The sequence below is a fragment of the Phyllostomus hastatus genome, unplaced genomic scaffold (assembly GCF_019186645.2).
Source record: "Phyllostomus hastatus isolate PE091 unplaced genomic scaffold, TTU_PhHast_1.1 phas_contig_34, whole genome shotgun sequence".
Taxonomy (NCBI): Eukaryota; Metazoa; Chordata; class Mammalia; order Chiroptera; family Phyllostomidae; genus Phyllostomus; species Phyllostomus hastatus.
Genome location: NW_025333857.1, coordinates 46,200,126 through 46,210,746, shown reverse-complemented (window position 1 = coordinate 46,210,746; position 10,621 = coordinate 46,200,126). Strand labels below are relative to the sequence as shown.

General features: G+C 47.6%; 1 protein-coding gene across 5 annotated transcripts; it reads left to right on the top strand.

The window, feature by feature from the left end:
- The first annotated feature begins 4,513 nt into the window (after nucleotides 1-4,513).
- FANCG (FA complementation group G) lies at nucleotides 4,514-10,346 on the top strand. Of its 5 annotated transcripts, XM_045840474.1 has the most exons (15): nucleotides 4,514-4,645; nucleotides 4,950-5,080; nucleotides 5,290-5,380; nucleotides 5,772-5,903; nucleotides 6,116-6,318; nucleotides 6,843-6,978; nucleotides 7,115-7,245; nucleotides 7,346-7,492; nucleotides 7,625-7,776; nucleotides 8,144-8,210; nucleotides 8,467-8,756; nucleotides 8,895-8,941; nucleotides 9,138-9,293; nucleotides 9,739-9,862; nucleotides 10,019-10,346. In XM_045840474.1, exons 2-15 carry the CDS (start codon nucleotides 4,985-4,987, stop codon nucleotides 10,125-10,127), a joined length of 1,881 nt encoding a protein of 626 aa, XP_045696430.1. In that variant the 5' UTR covers nucleotides 4,514-4,645; nucleotides 4,950-4,984; the 3' UTR covers nucleotides 10,128-10,346. The 5 variants fall into 5 exon arrangements, 3 of the variants coding, with proteins under 3 accessions (XP_045696430.1, XP_045696428.1, XP_045696429.1); XR_006785862.1 differs by having other exon boundaries at nucleotides 4,541-5,080; nucleotides 9,771-9,862; nucleotides 10,019-10,159; XR_006785863.1 differs by lacking the exon at nucleotides 9,138-9,293 and having other exon boundaries at nucleotides 4,541-5,080; nucleotides 9,771-9,862; nucleotides 10,019-10,159.
- The last annotated feature ends 275 nt before the right edge of the window (nucleotides 10,347-10,621 follow it).

Genomic DNA, 10,621 nt, shown 5'->3' with positions numbered 1-10,621 from the left:
TATGTGTGTTTGAGTTGTGGGGAAGCGCCCACTCTCTTAGAGGGGCATTTGGGAGCGTCAGTTTCCCTCTCCACCAGGCACAGGTGGAATCATCTGCAGACCTGCTTTACCTAGGAGCCTTTGGGGAATGGTTGGAGTTGTGTGAATTCATTGCCCCCAGCTCTTCCCAAATCACTCCCTCTATCTCACCTGCCATTTTCCTTTGCCATGCAGAGTATTTTATTATACTTTTATCTTTGACTGTTAACAGAGATGGCTGAAAAGACAAGCCCAGGCATCTTGAAGCACACAGATGTTCACTGTCTAAAGCCCCAGTAGTGCTGTCTCCTCTACTGTGTCCTTTCATTCCAGAACACCCTGTGCCCTTCATTCACTTCTGTGGAGGACTCCCTAGTTTCCCGACCTGTATTGCCTATTATCAGACCTATTTGCCCAGCTTAAACATTCCTTCTCCCATTGATTATTCCTGGCTTGAAGCCAAAACTGGATGAATACAATGCTCCTCGTGCATGTCTCCTGTGTCCTCTGTCCACCTCACCATTCCTATGTCATTTGGAAGTGCTGACATGAAGTCCCTGTGGAAATGTCCATCAGAAGTGTAAGGAAGAGGCTCTGAGGAGAAGGGTTAGGACTGGGGTTTGAGATTTGAGAGTACTTAGGACAGGAGGAGATGAGACCACTGAAAGAGAAGAACGGATGTTAAAATTGTGGGGTAGCACCTACCTTGGCAGAGTAAGAAGCGAAGCTGAGTAGCAGTGATTGTGCGGTAAAGGCATTCACTGCTGTGGTAGCTGAAAGAAGAGGTCTAGTTATTAATGGCCAATAGTCTCTAGTGCTTGCTATAGAGGTCAAGATGGAAGATGATGAAAAGTATATACTGTTTCAGGCAATTAGAGGGTGGGGCATTGGACCCTGGTGGCGATAGTTTTAACAATGCAAAGGGAGAAATCAGGCCTCAGCTAGCCTGTAAAATGAATTAGAAAGGAAAAAGTCCCATCCCCTCCCTCAATCTCCCAAGCATCATTTAGTGATCAGGGAGCACCTTTGTGGGAAGAAATAAAAAGATTTGTTCTCCATCCCTAGACCCATAGGAAGGATTTCAGACCCCAATTCCTCACCCTGCCTTCAGGTTAGCTCATTGCCCACGCCCCAGCCGCTTTTTCCTTGCAGGGAGCTCCCTTCCCTGGAGCCTGAAGATAATCTTTTAAAAATATATATTAGCACATTGATTTACACTATTAAAAATTCTCATCTCTGCCCTAGCTGATGTGGCTCAGTGGATTGAGCGTGGGCCGTGAACCAAAGTGTCGCAGGTTCGATTCCCAGTCAGGGCACATGCCTGGGTTGCCCGCCATGACCCCCAGCAACCGCGCATTGATGTTTCTCTCTCTTTCTCCCTCCCTTCCCTCTCTGAAAATAAATAAATAAAATCTTAAAAAATAACTTAAAAAAATCTTATCTCTGCCCTGGCTGATGTGGCTCAGTGGATTGAGTGCTGGCCTGTGAACCAAAGGGTTGTAGGTTCAATTCCCAGTTAGGGCACATGCCTGGGTTGCGGGCCAGGTCCCAAGTTGGGGCTGTGAGAGGCAACCACACATTGATGTTTTTCTACCCCCCCCTTCCCCTCTTTCTAAAAAAATAAAATCTTTAAAAAATAAAAAAATTCTTATCTCTGCCTTTTACTTAATATCAAATATCCCATGCACACTAACTCATTGTTTGTTTTCTTAAAAGGTTTTATTTATTTTTAGAGAGAGGGTAGGAGAAGGAGAAAGAGAGGGAGAGAAACATCGATGTGCAAGGGAAACATCTCTCAGTTGCCTCTTTCATGCCCCCAGCTTGGGGCCTGGCCTGCAACCCAGGTGTGTGTCCTGACCCAGAATCAAACCAGCCACCTTTCAGTTTGCAGGATGACACTCAATCCACTGAGCCACGTCTGTCAGGGCCTCACTGTTCCTTTTTTTAAAAAGAACTTTATTGATGTACAATTTACCATAAAATTTACCCATTTAAAGTGCACAATTTAATGATTTTTAGTATATTCACAGTTGTACAGCCATCACCACAGTCTTAGAACATTTCATCAACCTGCAAAGAAACTAGATACTCTTTCCTATCACTCCCATCCCTCCCATCTCACTGCTAGCCTTAGGCAACCACCGCTCTTGACACTTCATAGACAGGGGATCATATAATGTATGGCCTTTTGTGACTGGCTTTTTTTTCACTCAGCTTAATGTTTTCAAGGTGCATCCATATAGTAGCATATATAAGTGCTTCATTTTCTTTTTTAAAATTGAGGTAAAACTCATATAACATTAACCATTTAAAACTGTACAATTCACTGGCCCTTAGTACAATTTACAGTGTGCTGCCATCACTGCTATACCAGGACATTTCCAGCACTTCCCAAAGAAATCACCCATTAGCAGTTACTTCCAATCCCCTTTGCCCTTGGCTTCTGACAACTATTAATTTGTTTTCTGTCTCTGTGGATTGGCCTATTCTGGATATTTCATATAAATGGAATCATATGTGGCCTTTTCTGTCAGTCTTCTTAGCCTAATGTTTTCAAGGTTCATCCATGTAGCATGGAATTGAACTGCTGTCTCAGTGTACAGGATGGCGCCCAACCCACTGAGACATACCAGTCAGGGCAGTACTTTGTTTCCTTTTAAGGCCAAATAATATCCCATTGTATGGATATGTCGCATTTTGTTTATTCACTCACCCATTGATGGACATTTGGGTTGTTTGCACCTTGTGGTTATTAATAATGCTGCTATGAACATCCATACACAAGTTTTTATTTGGACATATGTTTTCATTTTGGGAGGTATATACCTAGTGGCATATTGTGAAATTGCTAGGTCATGTGGTAATTCTGTTCAGCTTGTTGAGAAGTTTTAAAAACTTTAAAAGCTACCTCTCTGTTTTCCAAAGCTGCTGCACAATTTTATATTCCCACCAGCAGTGTATGGGAGTGCCAATTTCTGCATATCCGTGCCAATACTTGTTACTCATCTTGTTTCTAACCATTCTGGTGGGTGTGAAGTGGTCTCATTGTACTTTTAGTTTACAGATCCTTCATTACTAATGCTGTTGGATATCTTTCTTGTGTTTATTGGAGAACTGTCCATTTTGATCCTTTGTCTTTTAATTGGGTTGTATTTTTATTATTGAGTTATAAGCATTGTTTATATATTCTAGCCATAAGCTCCTTATCACATTTATGATTTGAAAATATTTGAAGAAAATAATAAAAAATAAACTATTAAAAAACATTCTGTGGGTGGTTATTAATTTTTTGACAGTGTCCTCTGAAGCACAAAATTTTTAAGTTTTTTTGTTTATTTGTCTGATGGAGACTGGAAGCAGTACTATTTAGTTATATTGCTAATTAACCTTCAGCTATTTGTATAGCATGTAAGAACAAAATTTTCAAGTTTTTAAAAAAGATTTTATTTATTTATTAATAGAGAGAGGGGAAGGGAGGGAATAAAAAGAGAGGGAGAGAAACATCAATGTGTGGTTGCCTCTCACCTGGCCCCCACTGGGGTTCTGGCCTGCAACCCAGACATATTCCCTGACTGGGAATCGAACTGGTGACCCTTTGGTTTACAGCCCGAGCTCAATCCACTGAGCTACACCAGTCAGGGCCAAAATTTTTAAGTTTTGATGAAGTTCATTTTATCCAATTTTTTTGATGGCTAATGATGTTGAGCATTTTTTTGTGTGTGCTTCTTAGCCATTCGTGTATCCTGTTGGTAAACTGTCTATTCATATTTTTCTGCCGCCTTAAAATGGTTCAAATAAGTATTATTGATCTTTGAGAGTAGTAAGTCCATTATAAAGTATATGATTTGCAAATATTTTTACCACTTTGTAGTTGAACTTTCTTGATGGTGTCTTGGTAGCATGAGAGGGTTTTGTTGTTGTTGTTGTTGTTGTTTTGCTTTTAAAGATCTTATTTATTTTTAGAGAGGGGGAAGGGAGGGATAAAGAGAGGGAGAGAAACATCGATGTGTGAGAGAAACATTCATAGGTTGCCTCTTGCAAGCCCCCAGCTGGGGACCTGCCTGCAATCCATGCATGTTCTCTGACAGGGTTCGAACTGGAGACCTTACAGTTTATAGGCCTGCGCTCAATCCAGTGAGCCACACCAGCCAGGGCTATAGCATGAATTTTTAATTTTAATAAGGTCCAACCTGTCCATTTTGAATTGACTTTATGTGTGGCATTCGAATATCCAGCTCTCCTATCTGCATTTTCTGAAAGGATTGAGCAGATAAAACGTGTGAGCAATGCAGGCTGCACAAACACAGGGCCGCGGTGCCAGCAGTCAGACTGCATGCGGTGAGCGTGTTGATGATGCTCTATGGTGAGCAGAGGAAGGATGGCCCTATTACCGAGCCTTGGACTCCAGTCAGTTGCTTTGGGAGACACTTGCTCCCCGCCGGATTTTTCAAGCGGCTGTCAGCGGTACTGCGACTCCCAGCATGCATCGCGCGGGCCTGCCCTCCTCAGAGGGAGGGGAAACCCAACAGACCTGGGAGCGTGCCTGGGGAGGAAGAGCTGAGCCTCGGGATCTGGTTTCGACATCGGTCTCTCAAGGCCTACAAGCCAAACGGTGGACCACTGAGCTGTAAGAACTACTTTATCAGACACGCCTCCCGCTTCCTGCCCGCCTCAGCCTTCCTCACTGGTCTGTCCGGACTCATTTGTTTTTCGAGTTTCCCGCGGGCACTATCCCTTGAAGACGACCAACCACAGCCGAGTTTTGTCGGCCCGGCCAACCAGAGGCGAAGGGGAGAGAGCCCGGCCTGGCTGCTGGGAGAGGGTCGGGTTCTCCCGGCTCGGAGCAAAGGAAACGCGGTGGGGTGCGGAGGTGCACGGGCTCCTCCCAGCTCGTGTGGGTACTGTGGGGCAATGGGCTGACCCTTTTGCAGGCCTCTCCAGGTGTCCGGGCCCAGCCTCGGCCACCATGTCCCACCAGACCCCTCTGGGTTCCTCAGTGCCGCAAGTCAACTGCCTGGACCTGTGGAGGGCAGAGAATGACCGGCTAGTTCGACAGGCCAAGGTAACGCTCTTGCTTGGACCCTGGCTTTTCAGCCCCAAAATACCAGAAAGAGGGTTTGCTGTGGATTTACCCCAGCGAATGGGGGCGGGAAGTCTGAGCTTGACCTCCCCTTAAAGCCAGAAATGACTGGAGAAGGACATCCCTTGCCACTGCTGCAGGAGAGGAGAAAAGGACTTATTCACAGCGACACTACACCCTATGTTTGACAGGTGGCTCAGGACTCGGGTCTGTCTCTGAGGCGACAGCAGTTGGCTCAAGATGCGCTGGAAGGGTTCAGGGGACTCCTCCATAGTCTGCTGGGTAAGCAGGGTCCTCCCCAGGGTGGTCAGTACTGCCCTTCCCCCGTGCCCCCCAACATATACACCCTCCGCATCCAGAGACTAGTTCCTCTTCTCTCCACTTCTGGGATTGAGGCAATTACTCGGGACAGGGGCACAGAAAGGACTGGAGTGGATCATCTTTGTACAGGATTATCTCCTTATTATATGCACACACACAGCAGCAGCATTTGAAGAAGTGATTCCCAGAGTGGTTTAATCTGGAGAACTTTCTGCCCTTTCCAAACTTTGTCCAAAGGGCACGTTCTTTTTGGAGGCCATTTAGTTGAGATGGGGTGATCTGTGGTTTGGGGCCTTATTCAGGGAATTTTTCATGGGGGAGCAGCCTGTGAGACCAGCATTTGTCACTCTAGGGCTCCCTGCAGCAGTTCTTGTTCTCCCCTTGGAACTGACTGTTATCTGCAACTTTACTACTTTGAAGGTGAGCCTGGCCCAGGGTTTCACTGAGGACCAGGCACAGGATATCCAACATGGCCTAGAGAGAGGTGAGGTCCAGAGATTCTCTCCCATACCCCTGCCAGCCTCAGTCCTTACAAGGAGAATGGGAGGAACCACATAATCTGTCACCTCCACGAAGGGAGATGCCCTTCTCCAACCCTCCATGTGCTCCTCAGACTAGGAGCATCTTTGTGTTCCTGCATAAAAGGAAAGCCAGAGATGAGGTCCTGTCTCAGCTGTATGTGTGTGTACTCTATAGTGCTGGAAACCCAGAAGCAGCTGGGGCCCAGGCTGGAAGGTAGACTCATGGAGCTGTGGAATTCTGTCCTTCACGTGTCCTCCCTTCCACCGGAGCTGCTCCCTGCCCTTCATCACCTGGCTGGCCTGCAGGCTGCCCTCTGGTTAAGCACTGATCGTCTTGGGGACCTGACCTTGCTGCTGCAGACTCTGAATGGTAGCCAGGTAATTTGGGAAGTGACCTGGATCAAAGTAAGGATATTTTCCTTCCCCTCTCCTCTCCAAGCTGCAGTAGCATCATTATGTGCTGGAAAGGGTGCTGGATTGGTAGTCACTAGACCTGGGTTATCTCAAGGAATCTTAGGTGACCTTGCTATGGTTGATCCCACATGGGAGGGATTCTCTTGGGTGTGTTTTTAAAATAGCTTAATAATCTTGGATAGGGTTAGGGCTTTCATGATCATGTTGAAGTCACTTCCCAGTCTCAGTCTTTTCATAAGTAACTCAAACATGGTCCTTGCCCTGTGTCCTCATGGACTTATCCTGAGTGAGGAGGTGCACTAGAATATATTATCATTGCCCCAGGTTTGTCTTCCTCCCTTTATCCTTTCCCCACAGCTACCAGTCTCTTAGAATTGAGGGAACAGGAGTCAGGAGGACCTTTGAATTCAAGGTCCAACCAGGATAGACTGAGACAGAAGAAGAAAGAGTTATAGGCTTGGATCCTCTGATGGTCCTTCTCTCCCCAGAGTGAGGCCTCTGGGGATCTGCTGCTCCTTCTAAAAACTTGGAACCCCCCTGCTAAGGCATCAGATGATCCACTGACCCTGCAGGATGCCCAGGGATTGAGGGATGTCCTTCTGACAGCATCTGCCTTTCGCCAAGGTCAGTTAGCAATCTAACTCATTCCTTCCCCACCACTCCCCATTTTAAGGGGCCTCTAGGCTCATAACTTTCCTGTCATGTCTTATTTGACTCATGCCCTGTGGCCTGTCTAAGCTCATACTCTGATTCCTGTCAGGCCTCCAGGAGCTGATCACAGGGAGTCTGCCCAGGGCACTGAGCAGCCTGTATGAAGCGGCCTCAGGTCTGTGCCCACGGCCTGTGTTGGTCCAGGTGTACACAGCACTGGGGACCTGTCTCCGAAAGATGGTAAAGACAATGCTAGGGTGGGTTAGGGAAACCATGGGTGTTATAGACAGCTTTTTTATTTGTGAGGGTGGCTGAGGCTTGTGTCCTCTCACCCCTCTAGGGCAGTCCACAGAGAGCTCTGCTATACTTGGTTGCAGCCCTGAAAGGGGAGTCGATCTGTGGTCCCCCACTTCTGGAGGCCTCAAGGCTATATCGGCAACTGGGGAACACAGCGGCAGAGCTGGAGAGTCTGGAACTTCTGGTTGAGGTAAGGAACTGTACCAACTGAAGATATGGGGATTGCTGAGGTGCTTGTGTGGACGAGACTAATGAAGTATAAGTAGAGGGAAGTATGGCTCCCAAAGATTATAGATATACTTTCTTCTTTTGTCCCTTTTAGGCTTTGAATGTCATTCCCAGCTCTGAAGTCCCCCATTTTCTTATTGAGGTAGAGTTGCTACTCCCACGACCTGACCCAGCCTCACCCCTTCACTGTGGTACACCGAGCCAGGTCAAATACCTGCTAGCAAGCCGATGTCTACAGATGGGAAGGTGAGGTTCTGTTGCTCACGTGAGCTCTTCTTCCCACTTCTGTTACCTCCCTGGGGTGTGACTTTGTTTCTGTTCATGTGAGTCAGTGGGATAGATGAGTCAGTGGCAGGACATAGGTCTCCACTCCTCAACCTCCTGCCTTGCCACTGGACCTGAACTGAGAACTCTTTCCCCGGACACTAACCTGTATCTTTAAAACTCTGAAGTCTCCAAAACCCATTCTGTAAGGAGGGTATATTAATACTGAGTCAAGACTGGAGCTCCAAGACCCACTCCCCAAGGCTCTTGAGCATCCCTTACTTAGCTAAGAGCCCTCTGAGGACCCAGCAAGGGTCTAATGTAAGGCTCATGGGCTATGACTCCTCAGGGCAGAAGACGCTGTAGAGCATTACTTGGACCTGCTGGCCCTGTTGCTGGATGGCTCGGAGCCAAAGGTGGGTATATCTTCAAGGTTCTTGGCAGTTGGGGTAGGAAAGGGTTGGAGTCTCCTTTGGAGTAGATCAGGACTGCTGTTCTGTTTTATCTTCTTCTGTCTGTCCAGAGTTGGGGGCAGACCAGGAAGTCTTCCCAGAGCAAGGAATCCAGGGCAGCAAGCAGTGGGTGGTCTCCATATGGTACCAGAGCCTGGTGAAGAGGTTGGGGGTGGAGGCTCATATTACTTCAAGACACTGCATCTTTCTCCCACCCCAGTTCTCCCCACCCACCTGCCCCCCAGGGCCCTGTATGCCTGAGGTGTTCTTGGAGGCGGCAGCAGCACTGATCCAGGCAGGCCGAGCTCAGGATGCTTTGACAGTATGTGAGGAGTTGCTGAGCCGCACATCATCTCTGCTTCCCAAGATGCCCCAACCATGGAAAGATGCAAGAAAAGGGACCAAGGAGTCACCACAGTGCCCATCCTGGGTCTCTGCCACCTACCTGCTTCAGGGCCAAGCCTGGGTGCAACTAGGAGACCAAAAACAGGCAATTAGTGAATTTAGCCGGTGAGCCCTAGAAACCAACCAGGGCCCTTGGGGAAGTGTGGAGGGATAAATATTCATTGGTGAGCTCCAATCTTACCTGTGCACCCCAGAGTTTCTGAGCTTGACTCCTCTTCATTTTTGCTCTATGTCTCACTTTAGGTGCCTCGAGCTGCTCTTCCGGGACACACCTAAGGACAAAGAACAAGGTGATCTAGACTCTCAATTTTCCTCTTTCCTACTAGAAGTGGTGATGGTAGATATCAGTTCCCTTTTCATGTGTCCTAGCCCACTGGGAAATTTAAGAGAAAACGACTCTGGACACAAGAAAGATAGAGGGGGACTAGGGGTTTTAGTGACTATGTGGCTGGGAACACACTTCTTGACTTTGGGGGTGGTCCCCAGGGCCTGCTTCCAACTGTGAGCAGGGGTATACGTCAGATGTGGAGCTACAACAGCTTCGGGCAGCTGCCTTGATTAGTCGTGGACTAGAATGGGGGGCCAGTGGCCAGGATACCAAAGCGCTACAGGACTTCCTCCTCAGTGTGCAGGTGTACCCAGGTATGTATACTTGCATGATGTTGGCTATGCACAGGTGCACAAAGATGTCCATGAGGGAGGTACTAAGTGATGTTCCTATGTAGGAGGGGTGAAGGGGATTGTGCTGTATGTACCTAGGGACATACCTAAGTGTACAGACATACACAAGACATGTGCAAGTGTGTATGAAGGCCTCTCAGGAGTTCCCCAGTCTTCCCAATGTCCTCAAACACAAAGACAATGACTACATTGGGAATGTGTTGTGCAGGAACAGAATTAGCTGAGCTCTTTGTCCTGGGCAGGTAGTGCTTAGGGATAGGAATAGTCAGGAATGATCTACTCCTGGTTCAGTGTGTGATGGTAGGCAAGGCATTGCCCTGCTTTATGCCTCAGTTTCCCCTTTTATAAAATGATGTTTAAGACTGGGTCAGGTTCTAAGACTCTGTACTCTGGGGTGGGGCTACAGGTAATGGAGACGCTTCCTTTCATCTGCTTCAGACTCTGAAGAGGCTGGATCGGAGGGATGAGGCTACTGCTCTTTGGCAGAAGCTAGAAGCCCAAGCTAAGCTGCCACAGGAGAATGCTACATGGTGAGGCTGAGTCCTGCTGGGTTGGTTCTGATGGGCAGTGGGGTGTCCTGGAATCATGGGCCCATTGGGGAGGGTGGTGGTGAGTGAAAGGGAGGAAAGGCTGCTCAACCTTCTGTCTGTCCTTCACTCTTAGGCCTCACCCTTCTTGCTTTCCAGGTCTCTCCCCTTGTACCTTGAAACCTGTTTGAGCTGGATTCGTCCTCCTGACCGTGAAGCCCTTCTTGAAGAGTTTGGTACATCTCTGCAGGAGCCTTGTGACCTGTAGCTGCCAAGTTTTGAAGAGTCTGAGCTTGGGCCCCCAGTGGGCCATCTTTCTATGGGGAGGGCTTTCGAGAAGTTGGTGGTATGCCTGCAAAATTTTTTGGCCTAGTTACTGGCATCTGGTTCCAGAGGACCCCCCCCCCCCACCCCCCAACCAATAAGGCATTGACTTTGCTCATGGTACCTTTTTTTCCTGTTTCCCCTTTTCTTGTATTGAGTAAAATCTCATATCTATCTCTTCTCTGCTTACTACATATACTTTAGTAAGCAGACTACTCAAGGGAAGCTTACAGCTGTCTGATTTAGTTAAGTGCTGGCTGTCTAAGATGCCCTCTCCCTTCATCATCTACCTTATGACTTGAAGTTTAGGGTAGAAGAAAGGGCTACAGGAATTCTTACTCAGAAAGCAATAACTTTAGTCCTTCTTGTTGTCTAAAAGCAGAGCCCCAAAGCCCAGGATCCTCTATGAGGTGATAGAATGAGTGGAGGTGGATCTGG